Below are 27,078 nucleotides of genomic sequence, written 5' to 3'. Positions count from 1 at the left end.
GCCAGGGTTCTGACTGGGGGGGAAGAGGGAGCCTGACCTAGGGGACCAGGGGAGCTGGGATAGGGACTGAGCACTGAGGGCTCATTATCCTGGTAGGCATCTGAGTGACAGGAAATCCCTTCTGCAGCTTGTGGTTTTTGGGGTACTCCTGAGGGGGCTCAGAGGAAAGAAAGGTCTCTGGGAGTGCGGTTGGGGTAGGGATTTACTCCAGTGTGGGGAGGACTGGGTGGCAGGAGCTGAATGAGGGGCCTCAAGGTAAGCTGGGGGGGGCGGGGTGGAACGACCCCATCGACTGTGTGTGTGTGGTGAGTGGGGCAGCTCCCCCGCCTGTCCCAGAGGCCTGGGCCCCCTTCCCTACTTTCCCTTGGCCTCTGGTCTTGGCCCAGAACCGAGGGGAAAGGGGCCCCAGCCTACGGTGACCAGCCAGAGGGGAAGTCACAAGTTACATTGAGTTCCCAGAAAAGGCGGAGTGGTGGCCGCCCCTGGCCGGCCAAGGAATGTGTGTGGGGGGAGCCTCCGTGCCCTCCCTCATCTCCCTCCTCTCCTCCAATACCGCCCTCCCTTGTGGGCCGGGCCAGACCGAGCTGAGCTGGCTAGGGGTCGGGCAGGTTCTTCCTCAGCCCCTTCTGCAACCTCGGAGACATCTGTAGTGCCCCGCACCGGCGGGCACCCACTTCAGATGCCCAGGGAGCCAGATGTTTTTAGTTAAAGCACCCAAAAGGAAGGGGTGGGGCAGGCGTGGCAGGGCCCAGTGTGTGGAGGGGGAGGGCTGCGGCTGTGTGATGTGTGCGCCTGTGTGTGTGGGAGCGGTGCGTGTGACTGTGGTGTGTGTACCTGCGTGCCATGTGTGTGCATCTGACATGTGCGTGTGTGGGAGCGGTGCGTGTGACTGTGGTGTGTGTACCTGTGTGCCGTGTGTGCATCTGACATGTGCGTGTGTGGGAGCGGGGCGTGTGCGGTGGTGTGTGTACCTGCCTGCCTCTGCGATGTGTGCCATGTGTGTGCATCTGACATGTGCGTGTGTGGGAGCGGGGCGTGTGCGGTGGTGTGTGTACCTGCGTGCCTCTGTGATGTGACGTGTGTGCATCTGACATGTGCGTGTGTGGTGAGCGGGGTGTGTGTGGTGGTGTGTGTACCTGCGTGCCATGTGTGTGCATCTGACATGTGCGTGTGTGGGAGCGGTGCGTGTGACTGTGGTGTGTGTACCTGCGTGCCATGTGTGTGCATCTGACATGTGCGTGTGTGGGGAGCGGGGTGTGTGCGGTGGTGTGTGTACCTGCGTGCCTCTGCGATGTGTGCCATGTGTGTGCATCTGACATGTGCGTGTGTGGGGAGCGGGGCATGTGCGGTGGTGTGTGTACCTACGTACCTCTGCGATGTGTGACATGTGTGTGCATCTGACATGTGCGTGTGTGGGAGCGGGGCATGTGTGGTGGTGTGTGCCATGTGTGTGCATCTGACATGCGCGTGTGTGGGGAGCGGGGCATGTGCGGTGGTGTGTGTACCTGCGTGCCTCTGTGATGTGACGTGTGTGCAACTGACATGTGCGTGTGTGGGAGCGGGGCGTGTGTGGTGGTGTGTGCCATGTGTGTGCATCTGACATGTGCGTGTGTGGGGAGCGGGGCATGTGCGGTGGTGTGTGTACCTGCGTGCCTCTGTGATGTGACATGTGTGTGCATCTGACATGTGCGTGTGTGGGAGCGGGGCGTGTGTGGTGGTGTGTGTACTGCGTGCCTCTGCGATGTGTGCCATGTGTGTGCATCTGACATGTGCGTGTGTGGGGAGCGGGGTGTGTGCGGTGGTGTGTGTACCTGCGTGCCTCTGTGATGTGACATGTGTGTGCATCTGACATGTGCGTGTGTGGGAGCGGGGCGTGTGTGGTGGTGTGTGTGCCTGCGTGCCTCTGTGATGTGACATGTGTGTGCATCTGACATGTGCGTGTGTGGGAGCAGGGCGTGTGTGGTGGTGTGTAACTCATCCTGTGCCCCTCTCCTGTCCCGCGCTGGACCGAACCGGACCGAACCGTGCTCTGTCCACCGGCTTTGGCTGAATCATCTCCTGCCCCAGCGGGCCCAGCCCAGCTCTGACTCGGAGAAGGTAGAAGGGCTGGGGTGGGGAGAAGAGATGAGCCCCGCCTCCTCCCTCACCCCGGCTTTCTGCTGACCCGAAGCTCTTGGAGCCCAAACTTCCTGGTGGGGGGGGAGTTGCTGGGGTTATTTTTAGACGGAACAATGTTGTTTTTGCCAGACTTCGTCTCCCTGCTAGGACAGGGCTGGGCTCCCTGGCCCCCTCCTGGAAGGCGGGTCTCCTGGGGGGGCATCTCCCCCAGCTCCGATCTCCGCCCCCTCTAAAAGGGGCAGCCCAAGGGTGGGAGAAGGAAAAGGCGTTTATAGAGTATCTACTATTTGCCAGGCTTTTTACAAATATTATCTCGTCTGGAGAATGAACAGAAATGAAATGTCCTGGATCACCTAGGTAGTAAGCATCTGAGGCTGGATCTGAACTCAGGTCTTCCTGATTCCAGCTCCTCAGGTACCACCTGCTGCCCAGAGAAAGCCAAGGGCCAAGCTTGTCAACGGCTGTGTGTGTGTGGGGTCATACCCCTGGTGAGGGGCTGGGGGGATGTGAACCCCGGTTTCTTCTGATCCAGAGGCACCTTGACTTTGAACATCCCCCCTCCCCTCCCTACCGCATGCACCCTCCCCTCGACCCCTAGCCCAGGAATCATCCCCCTCTTCTCACCAGCCAAACTCATGTCCAACTTCTTGGAAGTGAAGTGGGTGGTGGGATGCGGGATGCCTTAGGCTGTCTTCGGGCCACCCCACCCTGATGGATGGGAGGAGGGGCTGAGCAGGGAGCCTCTAGAGGTCTCTTGCAGCCTGACCTCCAGGGTGATCACACCTAGCTTCAAGAGACAACTCCCAAAGGGGAGAATCCATTGATGGGCTAGAAACTTGGACCAACCAAACGTTTCTGCCACAAGCCCAGGGTTAAGAAGGCTTGTGTAGATGGGGCTTCAACGGAAAGCCTGCTCCAGGGGGGTGACACTTTCCATTATAACCTATGGGAGGAAGAGCGAGGGTGCCTTTGCCTGAATCCTGGCTGCTTGGCCAGCCATTGCTGGGGAGCAATAGAAGTGTGGTGGAGGTCCTCGTTCTCCCAGGGACTGAGTTCCTGACCCTTGCTCTCATTGCCCAGACCTGCTGCCTGTGGAGGTGGATGAGCAGTGTGGCAGGCCGCCCCCCCTGCCCCGAGAATCCCAAGTGGGTGGCATGCAGCCCAAAGGCAGAGGGTCACATCCCGCTTTGTCTGCTTCCTGGCTGACCTGGGACTTGTCCCTTCTGGACCAGGAGTGGGGGGGCTGGAGTGGATCAACTCTCTACCTGATCCTGCTTGAAGTGTGCACAGGCACACGTTAGAATGGGTCCCTGGGTTTCTCTTTAGCCACATCTTGCTAAGGCTACTCAGGACAAGTCACATTAAGTTGACTGGCATTTATTAAGTGCTGGTGACATCTGGGGCACCCCCATCTTATGTAGGACCATCGGAAAAGCTGGGTCTGAATTCACTCAAAACTGTAGGCCCTGAGTCTCCTTCAAAACATTGGCTTTCGTTAGTCAACCAGAGGAAATAGTGAGTTCCCAGCAAAAGCATTAGATGAGGACACTCTCTCTGGATCACCTGGGGCCCTGTCTCCCACAGACCTCAGTGGGAAGAATGTATGTGCCTCAGACGTGTTCTAGGAGAGTCATGCAGCAGGGATATTTGTGCAAAAGATCCCCTAGGGCCAGAGCAGCTCATCCCCTCGACCCTGGGGGCCCTCAGTGTCTTCTGGTGATGGGTAGGGTGCTTCTTTGCTGGGGCCCTCCCCTGGGCTCAAGGCTGTGAAGGCTCTCTGTGCTAACAACTTGGGGGCTTTGAATTTGTAGCAGAGGGTATCAGCCATTTCCCCCACCTAAGGCCCTCCAGGCCAGGTGGCTCAGTGAGGGTACCCGGGTGGTTCCTGCTGCCTAGGATGCTCTCCTGACTCCTAGCACCAGGGAGAAAGAAACTGAGGCTCTGAGGGCCAGCTGACTTGCCCAAGGCCTCAAAGGTGCCCATAAAACCCTTCCAAGCATAACAATCTATTATAATGCACTTGGAGATGCATAGTCAGGGTAGCTCTGGCCATCCTTCACCCCCACCTAGCAGGCCCTGTACTCTAAGCCCAGGGGTTTCTGCTCCTTCTTGAAGACCCTACCTATGCCGGCCTCTCCCTCCCCACCTGGCTGGCAAGCCTTTTGTCCTTGGTGGTGCTTGGCCCCAGGCATGAAGAGGAGTGGCAGGGGGGCCATGGGGGAGTGGCCTGTGCCCCAGGAAGCCCTCATGTTGTACCGCCATTTTACAGATGAGGAAACTGAGGCTGAGAGAGGCAGTGAGTCAGGAGGTGCTGAAGGTGGCCCTGTATCCCCCGTCTTTCCCACTGTCCCCCGGAGATCTCTGTTGCCACTCACCGCTGACGGAAGTTGGAACCAATGAGGCTGGTAGAGCCACACGATTTATTGCTGGCCTAATTGCTTGTTAACAGCTTCAAATGCAGCCTAAGTAGTAATGAAGCCGTTAGGCATCCCTCAGGGAGCTGGGAGCTTCGGGCCTGGCCTGAGCCAGGCACCCTCCTGGGAGGTTTCTGGGTGCCCCCCCCCCCAGAAATTCCAGGAGACACATGCTAGTGACACCCACTGTGCAGACCTTTGGGGCAGTGCTCTGCTGTGCTTCAGTCTGGGGAAGAAGGGATGCTGGTGACCTAAAGAAGGGCTGCTGGGGGCTCAAAGGCCCCTTCCCTCCTGCCCCCTCGGCCCCTCTGGCCACAGCTGGTCAGTGCACTTTCTTCTGTTGAGGCCTTTCATCCACCGCCTTCTGGAGAGGTTGCCTTCTTTGCACCTCAGCCTGTGCTGAGTGAGATAGTCAGAAGCCCCCGGTCTCCTTGCTCTGTCTTACCTAGACATCAGGCTCTCCTTGAGCCTATTTTAAAAGAGTGGCCCTGGCAGTTTACTGGAGTGTATGGAATTATGGTGGGGGCAGGTGTCACTGTATGTATGTATGGACCCAGCCTTGGCTTCCCAGGAGGACAGTCCATTTGCTGCCCCCTCCAGAAAGGTCTGGGGGAATTGAAGTCATCTCATCCAGTACTGGGGGTGGGGAGAGGCCACTCCTCCCTTTCTCCAGCCCCAGCCCCAGTGGATGGCTGACCTGGTGGCATCCCTCACTGCCCTGTCCGCTGACTGGGCTCAGACCCAATTCCTCCTGTAGATCTGGCCTAAATCTCTGGGCAGAAGAAATCCTCCCCACCCCCACCCCAGCACACACACTGGCTCTGCCCTTGGTGCCTTTGGGGTGGGGGGAAGGGGAGGAGGTGCAGACGATCTCGACTGCCCCTCTCAGTCCTAGCCATGGGGAGGGCAGAGGAAGATGAAAGGGCACTGTGAGAAATTGGTACCTGAGACTTCACAGGAGAGGATCAGTCATCCATCAGCTCTGTCTAGACAGACATGCTTCAGGTGATAATGAAGCTGGGGGGAGGTGGTGGAGACTCGGCAGACAGGCCCTTCGTGTGTCCCCTTCCTTCCCCAGACCTGTGGTGAGGTGGAGATGAACAGGACCCGTCTCTGGGTTCTCCACCTTGTTCTAAGCTCTGGTCTGAAAGCTGGCCCCAGGGACCAGAGCCCGAAGGGAGGTCAGCAACGATCTGCTCCAGTCCTGTGCCTCTGTCTTTGTCTGTCTCTGTCTCATACATACACACACATACACACTCATATAGTATTGTTGTATCTATAGAAGTATGTATATTGAGACTGCAGCTCAGTGGGAGAAGGTGCTTCCCCAAGGTCACCCCACAGGTTCTGCCAGGATTTGAATTCAAGTCTCTCCAGTGTGAGAGCCCATCCTCATCTAAGCAGGAGATGCTATGACGGAGGAGAGGCCCGTGGCCGCCCCCCCCCCCCCCCAGGGTCCTTAGGCCAAGACCGTCCCTCATCTTTGGGCTCATGCTCATCCCTCCTGGCGCCTGAGCCTCCCTCCCCCCCCCCCAAACTTGTCTCTGCAGCCAACTCTGCCTCTCCCTGCACCTGTGGAGTCTCACTCATGGTCTCCCTGCCCAGCTTCAGGGTGGTTCTGGCTCAACTGTTCTTTCATGGGGAGGTGGGATTGAGGTCAACTGGGTTCCCCTCAGTCCAGGTCAGCTCCACCATTTATTGAGTGCCTACTCTGTGCTGGACACTGGGGGGGATGTGAAGATCAGCAGACCTTCTCCTGGGGTTATAGCCCATGACCAGAGAACTGTGAAATGAGACAGTGGGTGCTGAGTGTGAGGGGTGATCAGACAGGGACGGGGAAAGGGGAACGAGGCTGAAGAAATCGCGGGACTCCCTAGTTTCCTGGGTGCTGTGGCGCCTCCCCAAGATTCAGGAGCAATCTGCTTTATTGCAGGAGGGACTGATCCCTGGCAGCCTGGGGTGGCTTCCTCAGGGGTTCCATGCCCTTTCCTGGTATAGCCTCCCCTCCCTGCTCTGGCCCACGGGTCCCCTCCTGTGTGTGGCCCAGGACCCAGCTGCCCATATCCCCGGCCCCCCTTCTCTGCCAGGCAGTCCCCTCCCATGTTCCAGGGCCTCCTTCCCTAGTTCAGAGTAGGACAGGAAGTATGCAGAATGACCCCTGACGTCCAGTCGGCTCCTTCCTGCAGGCTCTCTGCTTCCTCCTTGGGCACTGGCGGCTTTGGGACCATCCTGAACAGACCTTTCTTCGGACCTGAGAACAGGTAGGACACTGATGGGGGGAGGCTGAGCCCCAGGGCTCTGTGTTGGGGGGAGAGCCTCTTTCCTGGAGGGCTCACCCCCAGCCCACATGCTTGGCTGGTCAGATAGAGTGCCTGCTAGCCCCAGCCCCACCCTGTGGTGACCAGAGAGAGTGGCTCTGCTCACAGCGTTCAGTCTGGGCCTCCCATATGGAAAGACACTGGGAGACAGATTCCAGGGGGCCCTTCTGGGCAGTGGTGGTGGGAAGGAGGGGGGATCTAGAGCCTTCAGGATAATGACCTGAGCCTCCAGGGCTGGCCTTGGTGACCATATGATGACTAGGTGATAGAGGTCTGCTGTCTCCATGAGAGAGCTTCTGTAGTCTTGGGCAAGTCTCATTCCTTTGATGAACCTATGTTTCCTTCTCTTAAACGGGCACAGGGTGCTTTGGAGGGTCATAAGAGGAGAGGGGAGCTGGCTCTGAGAAAACAGACATGAGTGAGGCTGGGGGACTGGGACCCTCCTCTTCTGTTCTCCTTGCCCTGGGGAGGGGGCCCTTAGGCAGCCTCCAGCTCCCCTGCCCTGCATCTGCCATTCTGGGCTGATTCTCCTCAGCCAGAGCCCTGGGCAGGGGTCAGCAGATGAGGGAGGATGTGTGTTCTTGCCTGGTAAGGGGGTTCCTGTATCCATCTGTTGTCAGCTGGTCCTTTACTGGAGGCCCTCACAGCCTCTTCATTGGCAGCTCTTGGCTGAGGCCTGGGGGGAGGGAGGGCTGCTCCCTGCTCCCCAGCACAGTCTCCATCCCTGCTTGTCCTGGCCACAGAGTCTGTTGGACACTTGTCTTCCTGTGGGAGCTGCTGGCCTCGGCTGACCTTGCCTGCCAGCTCCCTGGGCCTGCCCCCTCTCTGGGCCTGCCCCCTCTCTGGGCCAGCCCCTTTGCACCAGGGCCCTGGGGTTCCTCTGTGGTGGTGCGATGTCAGCAGCATGGGACATGGCAAGGACTAGATGAGTCTTGTTTATCATCCAGAAATCAGATGTATAATTCCCCATCTTGCCTCCCCCGTTGGCCATGCTTTGGTGTGTCCACATTCTGGGGGGCTGCCCTGGGCTCTGTGAGGCCCATCAGGCACTGTGGTGTGTCCCGATTGGCCCTTTCTCTGACCTGGGACTCCTTCTCATGATCACCCAGAGCCCCAGCCTCATCCTTGTTTGTCAGAGACAAAAAACAATGAAAGACACCGCCCCCTGCCCCCCCACATAGTCAGAGGCACAGAGAGAGACCAGCCCAAGGACAGACTCCCTGGGGAAAGGACCAAAAAAGTCATGGTCTTGGTCTCCTGCTCAGGGCTGGGCACTGGGGGCCCTGTGCCCCCAGACACAGTTACTTGGCTGGTCGCTGCTCCGCTCTCTCCTCAGGGTCAGGTAGGTCTATCCCTGGGGCCTGTGGGAACCCAAATGTAAGCCCTGGGCTTTAGACACCCTCTCCAGTGTGTGTCCCCACTGGGCTTCATTGGCAGCCAGCCAGCCTTTCAACTACCATTTGGGTCACACATCTCCTTGACCAATGAGGGTGGGGGTGAGAGACAAGCGTTGCCGATGGTCCGTCTTCAGTCGACGTCCCCATCCTCATCTCAGCTGCACTGAGGGTCTGCCCTCATATATGGGGGAATGCATTGAGAAAGCAGGCGTAGAAGCAGAGGCAGAGATGTAGGGGGCCCCAGAAGCCGACAGGCAGACCCAGGGAAAGATGGAGGCCGAGGGCTGTGGGCAACCGTCAGACACCACAAAGAGTCTTATGTGGGAATACAGTCAGTGGAACTGGCTTATCTGCCCCAAGTACAAGGGAAGTTGCTTGGGCAGAGGGATGACTTTGTTCTTTTGGCTTGCATCCTCAGGACCGAGCACACAGCAGGGGTTCAGGATGCAGTAGGCACTCATTCTGCTTGCGGATTGACTGAATCCCAGGGCACCCTGACCACTGCTGTCTCTCTCTCAGCATTTTCGGCCCTCGCTGGGTTGGTGTGTTTCCATCTTTCTCCTATTACCTTTTCCCACCCTTCATGCTGACCAGTAGCCCAGCTCCTTGGCTCCTCTGTCAGACTGGGTCATCACCACTCTGCAGGGACAAGCAGTGCGGCTACAAGCACCTTTGAAGGAACTTTGCCCCCACTCCCTCCTCTATCCGTTTCAGGGCATTCCATTTTTGGGTAAAAGGCTTTGATTGTTTTCCTGACTCTCTCTACATGGATGTTCTCCTAGGCCAGCCCTCTGTCCCTTAATGGCCTGAGCTGGGCAGGCTGATGGGATGAGGTCAGTTCTGAAAGTCTGAAGACAAGCTGCACTGCAGATGCTGTCCTCCTTCCCGCAGGGAGCCAGAGGGACCCCTCCCCCCTGAAAGAACCCCAGAGCGGAGCTTGGACAGATGAGGGTGTGTCTGGGGCTCCAGAGCTGGAACTTCTTGGACACCACGTGATCCTGCGCAAGTCACTGGATAGTTCTGATTGCTTCCTCATCTGGAGAGCAGCCACCTCATGGGGTGGAGGGTGGGGGTGTGTGTGGGGATTTTCCAGTGAGACATAAGCCTTCAGTCAGGACAAAGAGGTCAGCGGTCACCGCCCTGAGCATCCTTGCTGGTGAGCATGCTAGCTGAATGTCCATGTTCATGTGGGCACGTCTCTGAGTGACCATGCCTCTGCTAGAGCAGCTGGCACAAACCTTGGCGAAACCTGTGAGAAGGGGAAGATCTGCGAGATGGGTGGATAGGGGGTGGCTGCCCTCCCTGGCATGGAGCAGGGGCAGCATCGGGGCTGTGAAAACCAGCAGGATTGAGCCAAACACAGGCCATCAAACAGGTCATCAAGTTTGAGTGGTCCTCAAGCTGTGGGAGCTGCCAGCAGACCACACCCTTATATAGAGTGTCTCTTCTCATCCAGACTTCTCATTCACCCCATGGCTCCTCTGCTGCCCCCCGGGAGCTGGTCTCTGGGAGTTCATCCCTCAAGGATCCTGGATGGGGGGCATCTACCCGACCGAAGATGGCAGACTGGCTGAAGTTGTAAACCAAGTGGCCACAGCCACGTCTCCTGCTGCCTTTCCATTCTGCCTCAAGGGCAAGACTCTGAATTTGAGACCCCCAAGGATGCATGTGAGGAGTGGTGACATCACTGGCCTGGGGTGAGGCAAGACACCCTAGAGGCTCTGATCCTCCTCAGCCTGGCAAGAAGGACAATGATCTTCGGGTGTGATTGTATCCATTCTCCAGTGTGGAGCATCTAGGCTGACAGACACCCCCCCCCCCCCCATCCCCATCCCACTGTCGCAGGATCACCTGGTTGCAGACCAGAGGCAACCCTTGGGGCTCCATCAAGGGCATCTCCCTGGTTTGTCACCCGGCTCTCCCAGGTGAGGGGCTGGAGAGACAAAGAGCAGCTTTGAAGTGCGTGAATGCCTTCCCCTCCAGGTCATCTGGGATCACACCTGGAAGAGAGTTGCTGATGCCAGAGGAAGAGGATTGGCGCAGCAGAGAGGCAAGCCAGATTGTACAGGAAAGTGAAGAGCCTACAAGACCCCTGACCCCTAGAGCTGAGAAAACACTGGAACAGATGTGTGAGGCTCTTCCTGAGGAGGAGGGAGCTGCTTGTTTCCCCGACGCACTCCCCCACCCCAAGGATAAAGCAGTGAGAACCACCAATTGTCTGCTGGGATGACCAACTCACCCACTTCCAGCTCAGCAAGGAGAGAGCAATAAGACGGGGGAGGTTCGTGAGACCCCCGGCATGGGGGACTTGAGGCAGCTTGTTGTCAGTCTGATGACACCAGAGAGAGCGCTCCCAGTGGCCTTCCTAAGCCTTACCAAACATGACCACAACTCAGATGGTTGACAAAGACAAAGAGGATCTGACAGAGGGGACCTCAGATTCTGAGCCTTGGACTGGCAATTGGAGGCTGGAGGTGGCTGGATGAGGTTTGATGGCTGGGAGGCTGAAGAGAGGGCTAATTTGGAATGTCAACAGTGGGTTAAAGAGATTTGGATTTCTGGAATAACTAGATACTGGCCTGCAATGCACTTGACAAAGGCTGCTAAAAATGCATTTTCCAGGTGTCTTGCAAATTGAATTTAAAGGACTTGAAACTGGAAAGACTGGGGATGTGAGCCAACTGCTTTTGTGTATTCACCAAGCTGGAGACTGTGGAGGCAGAGAAGCCGCAGTGAACAGCATGGACCCTCCTCAAGTTCACCAGAGACAAGACCCAAGAAAGGGACTCCGAGCAGCACAGCCATGGCCTCGGGTGTTCTGACACAAGAAAATGCCCAAAGTCTGGGCAACAAGTAAGAGGAACTGTGTGGCAGGTCCCCAGGAAGCAGGTTTGACCTCACTGCGGTTTAGTGGGATGGACCTCGAGACAGCAAAGGGGGCTCATGGCCTATGTGAAAGAAATAGTATTTGAGTGATGACCAGTGGAGAAAGGAACAGAAGCCATTTTATTGTCAGAGCATGTCTACCACAGACCAGCTAGACAGAAAAAGGAAAGTAGGGACTTGCCTTGGTGATGATTCCTTCCTTCAAAAGGTGAAAGAACCCAGGGGGAGAGATTGTCTTCTAGATCTGATTCTCAGGAAGAGGAACTTGTTGCTGGGCTAAAGCTTTGGGGGGAGAAGGAAGTGTCATGTCATGCTCCTCCTAGGAAAGAAAAAGTGGTCAAGGCTGAAATGCACCCTTGAGTTTTGGGAAAATAGATTCCCAAGGGTTTAGAGAAAGCATAGATAAGATTCCTTGATGCCCTCAAATATGATAGAAATAAAAATAAATGGATAAATAACTATGGTGAGGAGGAAAAGATGGGATCTCCCTGAAGAGACCAATGTGGCTGCACAGGGAGCTCACTCAGCAATTCAGAAAGAAATGCTTGGCAGTCTTGAGCAATGCTGCTACTCCACGTAAGCTGAAAACAGCTAGAGAGTGAAGAACACAGGCTCCAGAGCAATGGGGCAAGGATGATAACCAAAGAAGAGAGAGGACGCATGGGGGGTGGGTGGCACAGGGCCACTGAGGGCAATGGAATGGCAGGACTGCCCCATTTTCTTCTTCTTTTGCCAAGGGGAATGACTTTGAGACGAGTAGAACAGAATGAATGACAGCAGAATTATTCATTAAGTGGTTTATTTGGTATTTAGCACATGCTAGGCATTGTGCCAAGGGCCATTAAGGAGCTTACCATCTGACGGGAAAAAAGCACAGGAAAGGAAGCTGACAAGGGTGGCAGGGTAAGGGAGATGCCCATCATGGGGCAGGATGAAAAAGTCCAAAGCAGTGGAAAAAACAAGATTGTGGACCTGCACACCCTCAGATGGAGGCTCTGGGAGGAGCTAATTTGGGGACTCTCAGATGGAGACTCTGGGAGGGGCTAGCCTGGGGACCCTCAGATGGAGACTCTGGGAGGGGCTAGCCTGGGGACCCTCAGATGGAGACTCTGGGAGGGGCTAGCCTGGGGACCCTCAGATGGGGGTTCTGGGAGGGGCTCTCAACTTCAGTCTCCAAGCAACCGGGGGCAGAGGGTAATGAGGAGATGAGTATCAATGCTAATATTATCCTTACCCTTAGGGAGCTCACATCCTATCCTGACTACAACACGTATGTACATATGCACATAGTTCAGCACAGGGTCTGGTTTGTGCTGAGTACTTAATTAATGCCTGATGACATATATAAGCATATAAAATTGAGACAAAGCACAGACAGGATGTCTCAGATGCTGAGGAGGTTCTGAAAGTGACTGTGCCCCCTTGGAGGATGTGGCAACTGGAGGAGGCCGACCCGACCCGAGGAGCTGGGCACCTTCTGGGTTATGTGGTCCTGTTGCCATGTGTCCCCATCTTTGAAGAATGACCCTGGGGAGGAAGGCTGTGACTTTTCTGCTTTGTGTCTGCCTATGTCTCCCCAGGGGCAGACCCAGGAAAGGGGAGGGGCTGCAGAGAGGTTGATTGAGGCTCCCCTCAGGCCAGAAGAGAGTGGAGAGGCATGCTGGCTCTCACTCCCAGGAGACTTTCGAGAAGAGGCTGGACCTCCAGTAGGGGTGTCAGAGCTCAGGCCCAGATGGACTGGATGCCTGGGAGGGGATGCTGGCAGCTCTTGGCTCCTGGCATAGCAGGGAGTGGTCCACGCAGTCAGTTACCATTGACTTTGATGAAGCTCCTGGGAGGCAGGAGGGAAGGGGAGCCATCGTGGCACCATCCTGAGGCCAGAAGACTGGGGTGGGGGGTGCAGTGCTGGGGAAGGCAAGAGGTGGGGGAGAAAAGGCAGCATAGATTTAGGGTACTGGCTGTGGTTCAGGGACCCTGTCAGCCTCCCTCCTCCCAACAGCCCCAACTAGCCAGACCTTGACCTCTGGCTCATCCTGGAAAGCTTTGCTTCCAGTTTCTGCTCATCATCCAGGGGAGCCTTCTGTGGACCAGTCACCTCTTGGGTGGTTAAAGGTGGTCATGGCAATACCCCACCCCCATCAGGCACTGCCTAGAGGAGAGGAAAAGCAGAGTTCCCTGAGCTGAAGGAGAGATGAACTCTGAGGGGTGATAGGGACACATGGATGGAGAGAGGGAGACAAGGTGATTGGCAGACTCAGGACAGATGGATGGAGAGATGGACAGACAGACACAGGAACAGATGGACAGGTGTGGAGCAGACAGTCCACCGGCACACAGGGTTAGGCAGATGGCTGGCCTCTGGGCTCGGGAACAGACCAGCAGAATTCCCTGGGACTGATATATTCTTAGCATCCAGTAAATGGAGTGGAGACTCTAGGGTCTACATTTATTGCTATGCCAGTCTCAGAACCCATGGAACAGGGAATGAGAAGAGGACAGCCTGGTCTAGCCAGCCCTGTTTCTGGGTGCCAGGGCCCCCAGGACAGGTTTTCAGGGGGCCAGGTACTACATTCATCCTAGTCTGTGGTACTGTGGAGATCCAAAGCCAATGACAGGTCTCAAGGGATAGGCCTTTATGGAGTACCTACTATGTGTCCAGTGCTGTGCTAAGTGCCTTTTACAAGTAGGATCTCCACTCCCATTTTACAGATGAGGAAGCTGAGGCAGACAGAATTTAAGTGACTTGTTCAGGGTTACAGAGCTGGTAAGTGTCAGGCTGGATTTGAACTCAGGTCATCCTGATTCCAGGCCCAAAACTCTACGCACTAGACCATCAGCTACCTCTGATTACATGACAAAAGTGGTATGAAAGATGCCCCTCCCCCCCAGAGAGACATGTCTAGGAGGCAGGAGGTGCAGAAAATGCAGGGGACAGCAGAGAGATGTCCAGGTGCATGGGGGGTGGGGGGGTACCCTCCCTGCAAAATAGGGGGCTGCAATCTACCCCAGGGAGCACTAAATGTGTTTGTGCTTGGATCTGCACAGCACGCTGCTCACCGAGGCCTGGTCTGTTCTGGGGCCAAGGTCATGTGAGGTGTGCTGGGGCAGCGGTGGCTGCAGTGGCTAATTGTCCCTTGTGTTTCTGTCCCATTTAATTTTCTCTCTCTACAAACTCAGTAAAGGACATTCCGAAGGGGCTAGAAGAGAAAGAAACCTCCTGTTTCCTCTCCCTTTGGCAGGCAGGCTCTCCTCCTGACAAGCCCCTCCTCCATGTATACATACACACATACATACATACACACATATATACATACACAACATACATTTACACATTTATACATACACACAGGTATGCACACACACAACACACACACATATACATACCTGTCCACAACCACACACACACATGCAAATTCTTCCTCGAGCTTACACCTGCACCCCCAAACATTGCCTCAGACACACCCAAACATACCCAACCATGTGCAGCTCCTGGAGCTGCCCTCAGTGACACACCTACTGGCAGCTGATCTGGGGGGGGCAGCGCCTTTGCCTTCCTCCCACCCCTGAAAGCAGCCAGCTGGTATCAGCCTCCCTGGGAAATGGGATTTTCTTGTTCAGTCGTTTCAGTCCTGTCTGAGTCTTTGTGACCCCATTTGGGATTTTCTTGGCAGAAATCCTAGAGTGCTTTGTCATTTCCCTTTCCAGCTTACTTTACAGATGAGGAAACTGAGACCTACAGGGTAAAGTGACAGCTAGTCAGTGTCTGAAGCCAGATATGAACTCAGGAAGATGGCTGGCTCCAGGAATGGATAGAGAGGTGAAAGGACCTGCCCAAGATCACACAGTGATTTGGTGGCTGATATGGGACTAGAAGAGAGGCCTCCCTGTACCCGGGACTGGGATGTTTGGAGCTATGTTCCTGGCTTTGAAGATGTGGCTGAGGCTGGGAGCTACCCAAACTTTTGCTCTGGGGGTTCTGGTGAGCATGGCCTGCCTGAGCAGACCTGTTCACCCTAAAGAGAATGGAGGTTATATGGGGAGAAGGCTGGGAGAACAGGAGGCACCCCAGTTGGCTGGCTGTGGGGGAAGGCACTTTGTGTGGGGTTCTCACCATGGCCGACAGGTGGCAGCAGAGGGTCAGGACCGGCTGTTCTGGTTACCCAGTGTCCTAGTTTGAGGAGGAAGGGACAGGAGGGAGTCAGTCTCACTTGTAGCAGCAAGGGGCTGACCCTCCCACCCTGGGGCAACATGGGGGTGGGAGGCACCTTCCAGCAGGATTCCTTATGGGGCAGAGAGAGCCTGTTGGACCAGTTGGCAGGCTGCGGGGAGGAGTGTGTGTGTGTGTGTGTGTGTATGTATGTGCATGTGCTTGAGCTTGTGTGTGTGTATGTGTGCATGTGCCTGAGCATGTATGTGCACACGTGTGCTTGAACACGTGTGTGTGTGTGTCTGGGTGCCCATGTGTGCACCAATGGGAGGGCTGGGTCTTTGTGAGTCCTGTTGGGAGCTCTGGGGCTGGGCATTACTGGAAGCTTTACCCAGGCTGCAGCCTGTGCTTTGCAAGATGCCCACAGGATCAGGTGGCTCCCTCTCTGGGCACTCTGGGACTTTTTCCCTTTTCTGAGTCCTGCCCCATTAGGGGGGTGGGGGTGAGCGGGGAGCTGACCCAATTTCCCTTTTGCTGACCCACTTGTTTCATGGTGAGAATGTACTCTGCAGCCTCAGTGGGCTGGGTGGGGAGAAAGTTATCAACCTAGCCAGTTTTTCTTCTGACCTCACAAACACTACCTCCCTCCCTCCTCCAGTTCATGGACCTCGTGGGGGAGGCAGAGTATAGATGGAGGTGGGCCAAAGGAGGTAGGGCCCTGGGCCCAGAGCGGTGACCGATCTGAGCTTCTCCTCCCTCCAAAGGTTGGGGCCTGGGCCCTGAACCAAGCATGTCACAGCCAGCTGAGGGCCCTGGGGGCGGGGGCAAGGCTCCCACTTCTCCTGCCCTTTCCCATTGGACAAAAGAGGAATGCACAAAGACCTACTTTAAGTGGCAGCCTGGAGGCCTGGATCTGGGGTCCCTGACTTTAAAGGACATCCCGCTGTCCTGCCCCTTTCACCTTCTCTGCTAAGGCTTCCTGTCTCTCCCCTTGGCCCCCTCACTCCAGGCTGGGCAGGGCCAGGCCAGGCCAGCTGCTTTCCCTAAACTTCGCAGAAACCTGTCTCCTAGGGTTCATTGTGCCAGGCAACCGCCTCATCCCTCACCCTGCTGCTCCCTAAGCTGGACTTCCAGCCCTGGGTTTTCTTCCCCCACCAGTCGCCCTCTGAAGGCACCTGGACCTGGGTGCAGTGAGAGTCGGTGGGGACTGCCTCTCTCTGCCCAGCCAGCTGCTCTGGTCCCGAGGATGGGACCATCATTCCCTAACTCCCCAGGGGCAGAAAGCTGGGGCCTGAGGGTCCTTGATCCCTGCGGGCTGCCTGCAGGAGGATGGGGGTGCTGGGTCTGTATGAGAGCTCCCACCACCCTGTGTCAGTGCGCTCCCCGCCCTCCTGCACCTCTGATCCCTGCAGCCCTCAACTCATTCACACACCATGCAGCCTCGATTTCGAGTATCCGGGTTCGGGGACTCCATCTCCTCGTGGGTCCCCTTATGGAAGGAGTTACTAGGCCCAAGGCTGCCCCCTTTGTCGGTCTGGAACTCAGACTCCTGGGAGTGCCCCCTACCTCGGGGCAAGACGGATGGACAGACTGACCGGCCAGAGAGGATTGGGCGGAGCAAGGGGCGGAGCCAGAGGGGATGCCCGTTCCACCGAGCTCCCCAAGCCGGGCATCTCAAACAGCTTTCCTACTTAGCCCGCCGATCCCTGGGGGAGAAAGAGTCTGACTGTGCGGACTGAGCTCCCAGATCCCATGTAGCCCATCCTCGAACCAGCCCCCAGCCCCTGCTCCAGCACGGCCGGCTAATTGTTGCTTTGGCTGCCACGAGCTCGGACCCGGCCAACGCAGGGCAGGGGAGGGGCTCTGGGGCTCCTCGGGGTGCGGAAGGCTGGCAGCGAGGGGAGGGGAGGAGAAGGGGCCGGGGCTCCTCGGGGGGCCGAAGGCTGGCAGCGAGGGGAGGGGAGGAGAAGGGGCCGGGGCTCCTCGGGGTGCGGAAGGCTGGCAGCGAGGGGAGGGGAGGAGAAGGGGCCGGGGCTCCTCGGGGTGCGGAAGGCTGGCAGCGAGGGGAGGGGAGGAGAAGGGGCCGGGGCTCCTCGGGGGGCCGAAGGCTGGCAGCGAGGGGAGGGGAGGAGAAGGGACCGGGGCTCCTCGGGGGGCCGAAGGCTGGCAGCGAGGGGAGGGGAGGAGAAGGGGCCGGGGCTCCTCGGGGGGCCGAAGGCTGGCAGCGAGGGGAGGGGAGGAGAAGGGGCCGGGGCTCCTCGGGGGGCCGAAGGCTGGCAGCGAGGGGAGGGGAGGAGAAGGGGCCGGGGCTCCTCGGGGTGCGGAAGGCTGGCAGCGAGGGGAGGGGAGGAGAAGGGGCCGGGGCTCCTCGGGGTGCGGAAGGCTGGCAGCGAGGGGAGGGGAGGAGAAGGGGCCGGGGCTCCTCGGGGTGCGGAAGGCTGGCAGCGAGGGGAGGGGAGGAGAAGGGGCCGGGGCTCCTCGGGGGGCCGAAGGCTGGCAGCGAGGGGAGGGGAGGAGAAGGGGCCGGGGCTCCTCGGGGGGCCGCAGGCTGGCAGCGAGGGGAGGGGCCGAGGAGGAGGCGGGGCGTGGGCCCGGGTACCGATTGGCTGAGGTCGGCGGGCGGGAGCCGGTGAGAGGGAGAGTGCTGAGCCCGCAGTGTGTGCGAGAGGAGGGCGGCGGGGAGGCGGCGGCGGCCGGGGGCTGCAGGCGCACGGCCGGCCGGCATGGACAAGGCCACGGCCCCGGAGCGCCATGAGCCGGAGGCCGGGCCGGGGTGGGGGCGCTAGCTAGGCGAGCTCGGCCGGGGGCACTGCCGCACGGGTAGCGAGGCGGCTCCCTGCCGGGAGGGCCCGGACTGGCACTGAGAGGTGCGCGCCGGGGCGAGGAGGGGCTCGCCCTGCCCTGGGTCCTACCCCACCGGGATGGCGAGCCACCGCCGCCGTTGAGGAGGCCCGGGCCCCGGGCACCATGCGCAGGTCCAGCACGGACGAGTCCCCCTACCACCGGAGCCCGTCCCTGGACAGCAAGGACTTGGGTTTCGCGCCGGGCACCTTCCGCCGCTACAGCGGCCTCTACGGGGCCGGGGCCGGCGCGGGGCCGGGGACTGCGGGCCAGGACAGCGGCTCCTCCTTCTTCGGCTTCCACAGCAACCCCGGCCCCAAAGCCACCAAGGCCAAGTACACGTCTCCCAAGGGCAACAAGTACGTCGTCTTTTACCTGGACCTCTCCTTCATCTTCCTCCTAGAGCTGCGGCGCTGCGGCATGGCGCACACCTGCCTCCAGGGCGTCAAGTACCTCATGTTCGTCTTCAACCTTCTCTTCTGGGTAAGTGCCAGCCGAGCGCCGAGGAGCCGAGGCAGAGCCCTGGCCGGGCGGGGTGGGGGGTGGGGCCTCCGGGTGGGTAGGGAGCCGAGGCAGAGCCCTGGCTGGGGCAGAGTGGGTGCTCGGTGAATGGAGGAGGAATCCTCAGTGAATGGGGGGTGAGCCTCTGGAGAACCTAGTGGGCTCCCTGGAGAGGAAGAGCTGGGAAGCCAACGGTAAGGTCCATGGTCAGGGGGCTCAGTGCCTTGCCTGGCCTTACTGCCTCACTCATGCCTTGCACCTCATCCAGCTGCTCGTGCTCCCCTCCCACAGTGCAGTCCTGGGAGTTGATGTAGCCCCCTGGGAGAATAGGGGGTGGTCCCAAGGGCCAGTCCTTCCCCTGTCTGTGGATTCCAGACTATGCCACAGAGGGCTGGTGCCTCTGCTCTGATCTGTGGCCCAAACTTAGACTTAGCCCACTTCCAAGTCGATTTCCCCCTTTCCCCCTTCCCAGCCCAGGGACCTGGGGTCTCTCACCACCTTTTACAGACCCCAAGCCGGAGGCTTAGTTGGCTTCCCTCAGCCAAGTAGTGATGGCCAAAGGCAGGCTGTATGGTCCGCCTGGGCAGGGGGCAGGGCACCTGGTTTCCTCGACAGCCCTGGGGAAAAGAGGCAGATTGGAGGCGCTGGCTGGGCTCACTGCCTGCCACTCATTGCCTGGTAGTAACTGCCCAGAGGCTGGCTAACTTTGATGAATGAGGAGGAATGGGCATGAGGCAGCCTGAGACAGAGGTGGTGCCCACTTGTGGCCTCTGAAAGGAGGGAAGGAGGAGAACCCATGATCAGGATTGACTGGCCACTCTGGAAGAGAATCCAGCCTGAGGGGAGGCCTGCCCTAGACTGGTAGCTGCATTTGCCCACCCAGCCCCCATTGTGATGCTCAGACCCCAGGCCTCTCCTGAGATTCTTCTTCCTGGACCTCTGTGGGTACCACAGAATGGGGCCTGTTGGAAGGGCAATATTCTGGGGTGGGCTGCCCCCAGGCAGGAATGGGCTGTAGGGATGAGGGACTGTAGGAGTGAGGGGTGGCAGGGCCCCACAAGCAGCCTCTGGAAGCTGAGGCCAGTCCCTGTCCAACAGCTCCAGGAGCTCAGTCCAGGGCTGGGTTGGGTTACTGGTTTTGCTGGTCACTTCCTTCCCTTGAGGATTTGGGGACATTTCTGCAGGTTTTTGGAATTTGGCAAATGGCCTCTCCTCCCTGTGCTGGCTGTGAACAGGGCAGTGGAGAGATAGAGACCAAGGGGTGCCCTCTGACATCTCTCCCCTCCCTCCTAATACACAGATGTCCTTTCTCTCCTTAGAGGCTGGGGGTGGGTCCTTCCTGGTGTCTGAGAGATGAGTGATCTGGACGTCCAATTTCCAGCCTCCCTTCCCTTGCCCCTGCATGGGAGGTACTGTCAAGTACTGGCTGGGACTCCCCCAACTCCAAGGTTCTAGACAAGGACCAACGTCAACCAAATCATAAAGACCCTGGATCCCTCGAGACAGCCATGGGAGGTCCAGACCAGACTTAGAGATCCACTGGCAGTTAAAACTGTTAGCTCCCTTCCCCTGTTTGCCCACCCCCCCTTCTTACTATCCTCTCCCTGCCTTGGCTGAAGGGCATGGGGCAGAGGATGTGGCTGAGCCCCTTCAGAGCCCACTCAAATAGAGCAGGGAGGGAGGGACCAGGCAGGAGGAGACCAGAGCCTGAGAGCATGCTCCCTTTGGGTCAGACCGAATTCAGTGCAGAAGAGAATTCCACTCAAAGCTTATCATTCCATGAGATAGCATGGCTTCTTTGCCCAGGAAGGCCCAGTCAAAGAGAGGGATTGATGTGGTGCACATGGAATCAGGAAGATCTGGATTCAGATCCTGCCTCCGATATTTCTTTAGCTGTGTGGCTTTGGGCAAGACACTCGCATCTTTAAAATGAAGGCTTTAGACTTCGATGATCTCTAAGGGCCCGGCAAGCTCCATGTCTCTGGTCTTGTGATCATGGGCTGAGGGGGTCAAGGCGGGATTCCAAGAGGAGGCAGAACAAGAGATTTGGCTGGATGGCAGAAGGAGGGAGGAAGAGCCTCACCACTCTGGCCTTTGATGAGAAGAGAGAGGTGGCAGACGCTGCCCTCCCAATTCTTCTCATACTTGGAAGGGGCTGTGTGCCTGCTTGTCCCTGCCAACCCCCCCCCCCCCCCCCGCCCCCAGCTCATGTTCAGGAAGTGCTCCTTTTGTCTCCCTATCCACACCTGGATATGTTGAGAGGGTCTGAGGGAGGCCCTGAGGGGAAGGCTTCCCCAGACTGGGAGGTCCGGCTGACCTGGGTTCAGTTCTTTGTTCTCTGGAGGCAGGAACCTTTACGGGGCCATGGGCCCCAGCTGCTCCTCCACCTTGTCTTTAGGAACTCACTCAAATTCAGAAGATTTTGTGATTGAACAGGACTAGATAAGTCTAGTCCAAAGGTCCTTCATTTGATTGTGCAGAAATGGAAGGTCAGTGGAGGAGAGGGGAGAAGGAGTGACTTACCCAGGGCCCCACAAAAGTGAGTGGGCAGCAAGTGCCTCTGTCAGACCCTTCTCATTGACCTATGGGAAGGCTTCTTGGCCCAGTCTTCACTTGAAGGATGGGGTGGGGTGCTCTGGAGAGGGAGAGCAGAGTGACGAGGGTGAGGCCAAATGATGTATCCACTTTGTGTGCTGTGTTGGGGTGGGAGTTCTGGATTGGAGGTGGAGTCCTTGTTGCTAAGCCAGGGAAGATGAGACAAGTCTGGGCTGGAGCCCAAGCACTGTGTGGACATCTGGACCCCACTTCACTGGCACTAGGGAGCTATTCTGTGTTCTTGATCAGGATAGTGACTAGGGACACCATAGGAGAGCTGCCCTCAGGGAGCACAGAGCTCAGTGGGAGGAAGCTGTCATGGTGTGTGCCCAGCTTCCCAGAGGACGAGTGTCCAGTCTGGGGATGGGAACAAAATTCATTTTTCAATCTTGGCTTCTCTGGGGAGTGACTGCTTCCCAGACACTGGGCTCTTCAGCCTCGATGGTGTGGTGTAGTCAGAGCTGAGGAGGCCTCAAGCTGGGCCTCTGGCTCTGACTGACCCCACTCCTCCTTTAATCCGTGCAGCTGCTGGCTTTGGACCCCAGGCTTGCTGCCTCTGTCGAACCTCCTGCATGTTCACGAGACTTTGTTCTTAGTCTGTGAGGTGCCTGTGTGAGGTGCCGATGAGGGCTCCTGGGGCAGTGCTTCCAGGACAGAGACAAGAAAGGGGCACCAGCAGCCCCCTGGGGCAGGTGGAATGGCTGGCTGGGTTCCCACTGGGACTCCTGGCCCCCTGGAGCCCCCTGGCTCTCCTGGCTCATCTCCTTTTTGTTACAAAGTGAATGACTGTCACACTTGCAGGCAAATGAAGGCAGTCTGTCAAACCCCACTCCTTGTCTACAGCAGAGGAAGTGTGTGTATGTGTGTGTGTGTGTGTGCACACGTGCACGTGCGTGTTAATGTGAAGATGCCTGGCCTGTTGGTCCAGGGCACTGTGTAGACTCCATCCACCAAAGCCACTACTTCCCCTATGGGAAAAGCCTGTTCACCTGGAGATTTCCAACCCTCACTTGGCACAATCCTCCCCCTCCAGAATGCCCTGGTTGGCTCACAGGCACTGATTTCTGCAAAGGGCAGAGTGCTCTGACCCAAATGGGAGGTTATCTGAGCCCTTGGGATTCTCTGGGAGAGCCTGTGGGTCCCACCTGCCCTGAACTGGCCTGAGCTGGCAGCCCGCTACCACGTGCCCTCCGAGCCTTCCTTCCAGGCATGTCTTCCCTTGGACGTGCCAGGGTTTAGCTGGCTAATACATTATGCAGCATTTTCTACACGCAGCCACTGGACTAAGCGCTTTACAGTTATTGTCTCATGGGAAGGAGGTGTGATTATCTGCATGTTACAGCTGAGGAAATGGAGGCAAACAGAGGAGAAGGGCTGTGCCCATGGATCCACAATTAGCAAGTGTCTGAGACCGAATTTGAACTTGAGTCTTCCCAACACTAGACCCAGCAGTCTATCCATTGTGACATCCAACTGCCGTGCAAGGAGGTGTGGGGCACTGCAGGGGCAAGAAGACTTCTTGTCTGGAATCTCTGGTTGTATTGTGTGTGCGCACGTGTATATGTATGTGTATACGTGTGTATATATGTATGTATGCAAGTGTGTATGCACGGGTGCATGTGTATGTGTATGCATGCGTGTATGTGCGTGCACATGCGTGTGTATGCATGCATATGTGTATGGGCGTGTGCAGATCGATTGAGAGAAGAGCCTGGTCTGCCCATAGGGTGCTGGCCATGGTGCTGACCCAGGTACTGGCTCTGCCGCTACACTTAGGGAGGGAGGGGAAAGCCAAGGTGAACCTTGACCGCTTGGACAGAAGGACATGGCTGTTGTGCTTGTGACCTCAGTCCTTCTTTCCTTTCCCCCCATGAGCTGGGAGTAACAGGCTACGCTGACTGCCCATGAGCAGGTGCACACTGGTTTCTGGCTGGCATCTCTCTCCTTCCACTTCACTGGACAGCAAAGGGGAATGTGATGGCCTGCCCCTGACAGGTGGCCGTTTTCTGATGGAGATTCATCTTGTGTGCCCGCTTACGTGAGCAGGTCTCTCTGAGGCTGGGGCTTGGTCTCTGTCTCTGGGTGTCTGGGTGTGTCTCTTCCTTTCTCTCTGTCTCTGGGTGTCTCTTCTTGTTCTCTTTGTGTCTGAGCATGCCCCCTGCCCTTCACAATGATTTGGCTTAGAGTCCACAGTGCCAGCAGCAGATGCCTCCCTGGTATGTGGTGGGGGGTGGGGTGGGAGAAGGGATTGTCGAGGCATCAGACTGTTGGGGGGCAGTGGGCAGGACTTGAGGATGCCTGAGGTGGCCCGAATCAGTCAGGAAACAATTGGGGGATGGGAATAAGGCAGCAAGTGTTTGATTGTGGGGGCTGACCAAGGGCTGGCATGTCTGGCTGAGGACGAGGAAGGCAGTGTACGCTGTGCAGGTCAGGAAACCTGGAGAGCTCCTGGATCCCATAGTGGGGGGAGAGGTCTTTCCCACCAGAAGACGCCCCTCCCCTTCCCCCCCAGGCTCTGACAGATTGAGGGCCTCTGATCCTGAAAAGTCATTAAAACAACGAATCTCTGGGATTAGCAGCCTGCCTCTTTGCCTCTGGCCTCGCCTCTGCTAACAGGTTTTGACAAGTAATTACCAGGCATCCGGCCTTGCCTAATGGAGAAGGGGCGAAGAGGGGCTGGAGCAGCTGGTGCCACCAGCTGGCCCGTGGGCTGGGGCAGTCCCTTCCTATTCTAGCCCTGGGGCCCTAGCTCAGAGAAGGGGGCCTGCAGGGTCCTTGGGGCTGCCCCTGACTCATTCTAGGGGCCTGAGGATTGCTGCCTCCCCCTTTGGTCCTGTTAGCCCCCATTCCCTTCCTCCTCCTTTGGCATGGGGTGGGGGTGGGGGTGGGGAAGGATGGGGAGCCTGGAGTCGGGTGTGCGCCCTGAGGTGAATCAGCTTCTGACCCTTTCTGGTTGGGAGACTATGGCAAAGTCTCAACCTCTCCTATTTGTCATCGGAAAAATGAGGCTCAACACTTATTGAGCACCTACTCTGTGCAGGGTCTGTGCAGAGGCTGAGCCTGCAGAGGTGAAGACCAAATCTGTTCCTGTCTTCAAGGAGAGGCCACTCTAATATTGCACAAATGCAGCTGATCTCAAGCTCTCACTGTGTGCAGGGGCCTGATGGGCAGACACCAGCCTAGGTCCCTTGCACCCGTTAGCCCTGATTCTTTAGGTCCTCCTTGCTCATCTTCTGTAATGCCCCCTCCCCTAGCCATCCACCATATGGTCCTTAGCAGTTGGGATGTGATGTTTATAATACAAGTGGAACTTTTAAACAAACCAGCCTTTTGGGGACCTCACCCCCTGTCTCTTTCCTCATGTATCAGATGTGATTAGATGTGTGTGATTGCTTCCCTGGTTCTGAGACCTGGGAAATCTTTGGAGATGTGGGACCCAGGGAGTTCTAGGGGTGCCCAGAACCAGAGGAGATGGGCCTGGCTGAGGGGGAGGAATGGAGGAGCAACCAGTGTTTGACAGAAGGAAGATGGAGGTCAGTGAGCTGAATCGGCTTCCATTGGGTCTCTCTGGAAGCTGATTTGCTGGAGGGCTCAGAAAGGGTGTGGACTTCCCATTTTGGGGGCTGGTACCACCACCATCCCAGCTAGGTTCTGTGGTCTGAGTTGGAGGATGCATTCACAAACATCCTCAGCAGCCCTGGGCACTATGGTCCCAGGTCCCAGGACTAAGAGCTCCCAGCTGAATCAGGGGCACTAACTCTGGTTCTGCCTCTACATGAGACAGGACAAGTCCTTTTGGATCTCAGTGTCTCTACCTGTAAAATCAGAGTTTGGATGAGATTTTTCTAGGCTGTGATCCAAGGGACAGAGACCTGGACTTGGAGCCTGAGGACCTAGATTTGAATCGTGGCACTTCCACTTTGTGATTGAACTCTCTGGGCCTCAATTTCCTGATTTGTAAAAGGAGGGGGCTCCTTTTGTGCTCTGATACTTGAGGTTTTTATGGCTTCTTAAGATGGGGAAACATCCCCACCTGGGCTGGAGATGTTAGCACTCCAGCTGCTGGGTCAGACAGGACCAGAGGATGCTCCTCTGTTTTCCCAGACATTAGTGCTCTCGGCTACCCAGTGTCCTGGGGAAGGCAGAGCATGGGTGTCAGGGTACAGGGTCAGCTGGCTCAGCCCTTCTTTCTCCTGGTGCCCTCACCAGCTCCTTTCTGCTCAGCTGTCTTCTCTGGGCAGAGGACTCCTAGATCTCTGTCTCTGACCAGGTCTGTGCCCAGCCCTGAGCTGGCCTTGGTGTATTCACGGCAGGATGGCAGCCAGGTGTGCAACCTTGGAGTCATCCTCACTTCTTCCCTCTTAGTCACCCCACAGATTCAGTCTCTGACCAGATCTTGTCAGTCCTTTCCCACTCCCATCCCCACCCCCATCTCTCCATCTGTCTTCCTCTCCACTCACACAACCACTGCTCCAGTTTCAGCCGCCATCACCTTCTCAACTGGACGGTTGTGGTGGCCTCCTCAGTCTCTGCCTTTCTGGTGTATCCTCCACACAGCTGGCAAAGTGACCTTGCCAAAGCACAAGGCTGGCCATGGTGCTCCCCTCTTTGAGAAACTTGGATAGCTTCTTATTTCCTCCAGAAAAAAATACACCCTCACCCCCACCCCAGCTTGCCACTTTAAGACATTTTAAATATCCTTTTCTGTTACCATGAACAATCATTCTGACAAATGACAACCAACAATCCAAGAAGGGGCAGAAAAGAGGATTACGGATGAAACTGTGAATCTCCCCTATGTACAGTGTGGTGGGTTTTTAAATAATGTTTCCAATTTCCTGGGGTGATTCCACTGCTCCCAACTTGCCTGTGTCCTATTGTCTGAACTGCCTTTTGCTCCCTTCTGAGTGCATTTAAATGATTCATTGAAAAAGCACATTTTCCTCTTTTCTCTCTTTGAAAAGTATTGTTATCATTACTCCCTCCCACCACCAAGTGGCCCAGCTGCCATTGGCCATGTCTGAGCACACCTGTCGCATCCTGCCCCTGCTTCATCACCTCCGTGCCAAGAGGGGAGCCATGCGCTCTGTTCTTGGCCTTCTGGGGGCAGGACTGCTCCCTGAGATGGATGTGCCTTTTAACCTTTTATCTTCCTTTCCAATATTGTTATCATTGAATTTGTTCTCCTGGTTCTACCCTCTTCACTCTGCATCAGTTCAAACATATCCTCATCTGCTCATTTCTTATGGAGCAACAGTGTTCCATCCCATTTGTTTACCATCATTCGTTCAGCCATTCCCCAACTGATGGACAGCTCTTTGCTCTCACAAAAGTGATAAAAAGGATCAATATTTTTGTACACCTGGGCCCTTTCCTCCTGTCTTTTATCTCCTTGGGTGTAAGCCTGGTAGTGACATGGGTAGACACAGTTTAATGACTTGGAAGATAAGAGTTCCAAAGGGAGCACTTTGGAACTGAGTGGTTGGACCAGTTCACAACTCCACCAACGGTTGCCACCTTCTGTCTTTTTCTTTTGGTCTTCCTTGCTATTAAGCAGCTATTTAAGTCATTAAAGCTTAAAATGACACTAAGGCTTTTGGGAAACCCTGTTTATGTAGTTTGTATTAAGTCTCTGTTTCTTGGATATCAGACTTTTATTGGAGAATTTTGTTGCATAATCAAAAGAAACTTTCAAAAAATCAAAAAAACTTTTAAAAAAATCGAAAAAACTTTCCATTAGTGGTAGTCATATTTATCTCTTCTTCAGGCAAAAGCTTTTTCTATGACCAGAGTTGTAGAGGGTCCCTCCTTCCATGTTCCTCTAATTTGGTTATGATACAACCTTTTCTATCTAGACCCTG

The 27,078-nt window shown here is 56.5% G+C and overlaps 1 protein-coding gene across 8 annotated transcripts in view; it reads left to right on the top strand.

Annotated features, from left to right (window-relative positions):
- TSPAN4 (tetraspanin 4) overlaps nt 1–27,078 on the top strand; it is an 80,499-nt gene that overhangs the window by 7,796 nt on the left and 45,625 nt on the right. For 7 of the 8 annotated variants that reach the window (XM_072637398.1, XM_072637396.1, XM_072637397.1 and 4 more), the window contains 2 exons: nt 6,719–6,793; nt 18,525–18,604. In XM_072637398.1, coding sequence (XP_072493499.1) covers nt 18,542–18,604 — 63 coding nt within the window. In that variant the 5' untranslated portion in view covers nt 6,719–6,793; nt 18,525–18,541. Of the gene's footprint in view, nt 1–6,718; nt 6,794–17,941; nt 18,605–27,078 lie in introns of those variants that run through there. The other variant, XM_072637394.1, reaches the window with a different exon arrangement.

The sequence above is a fragment of the Notamacropus eugenii genome, chromosome 2, assembly GCF_028372415.1.
Source record: "Notamacropus eugenii isolate mMacEug1 chromosome 2, mMacEug1.pri_v2, whole genome shotgun sequence".
NCBI lineage: Eukaryota > Metazoa > Chordata > Mammalia > Diprotodontia > Macropodidae > Notamacropus > Notamacropus eugenii.
Note: the sequence above shows the minus strand (reverse complement) of the source record. Positions and strands in the feature narration are given on the sequence as shown.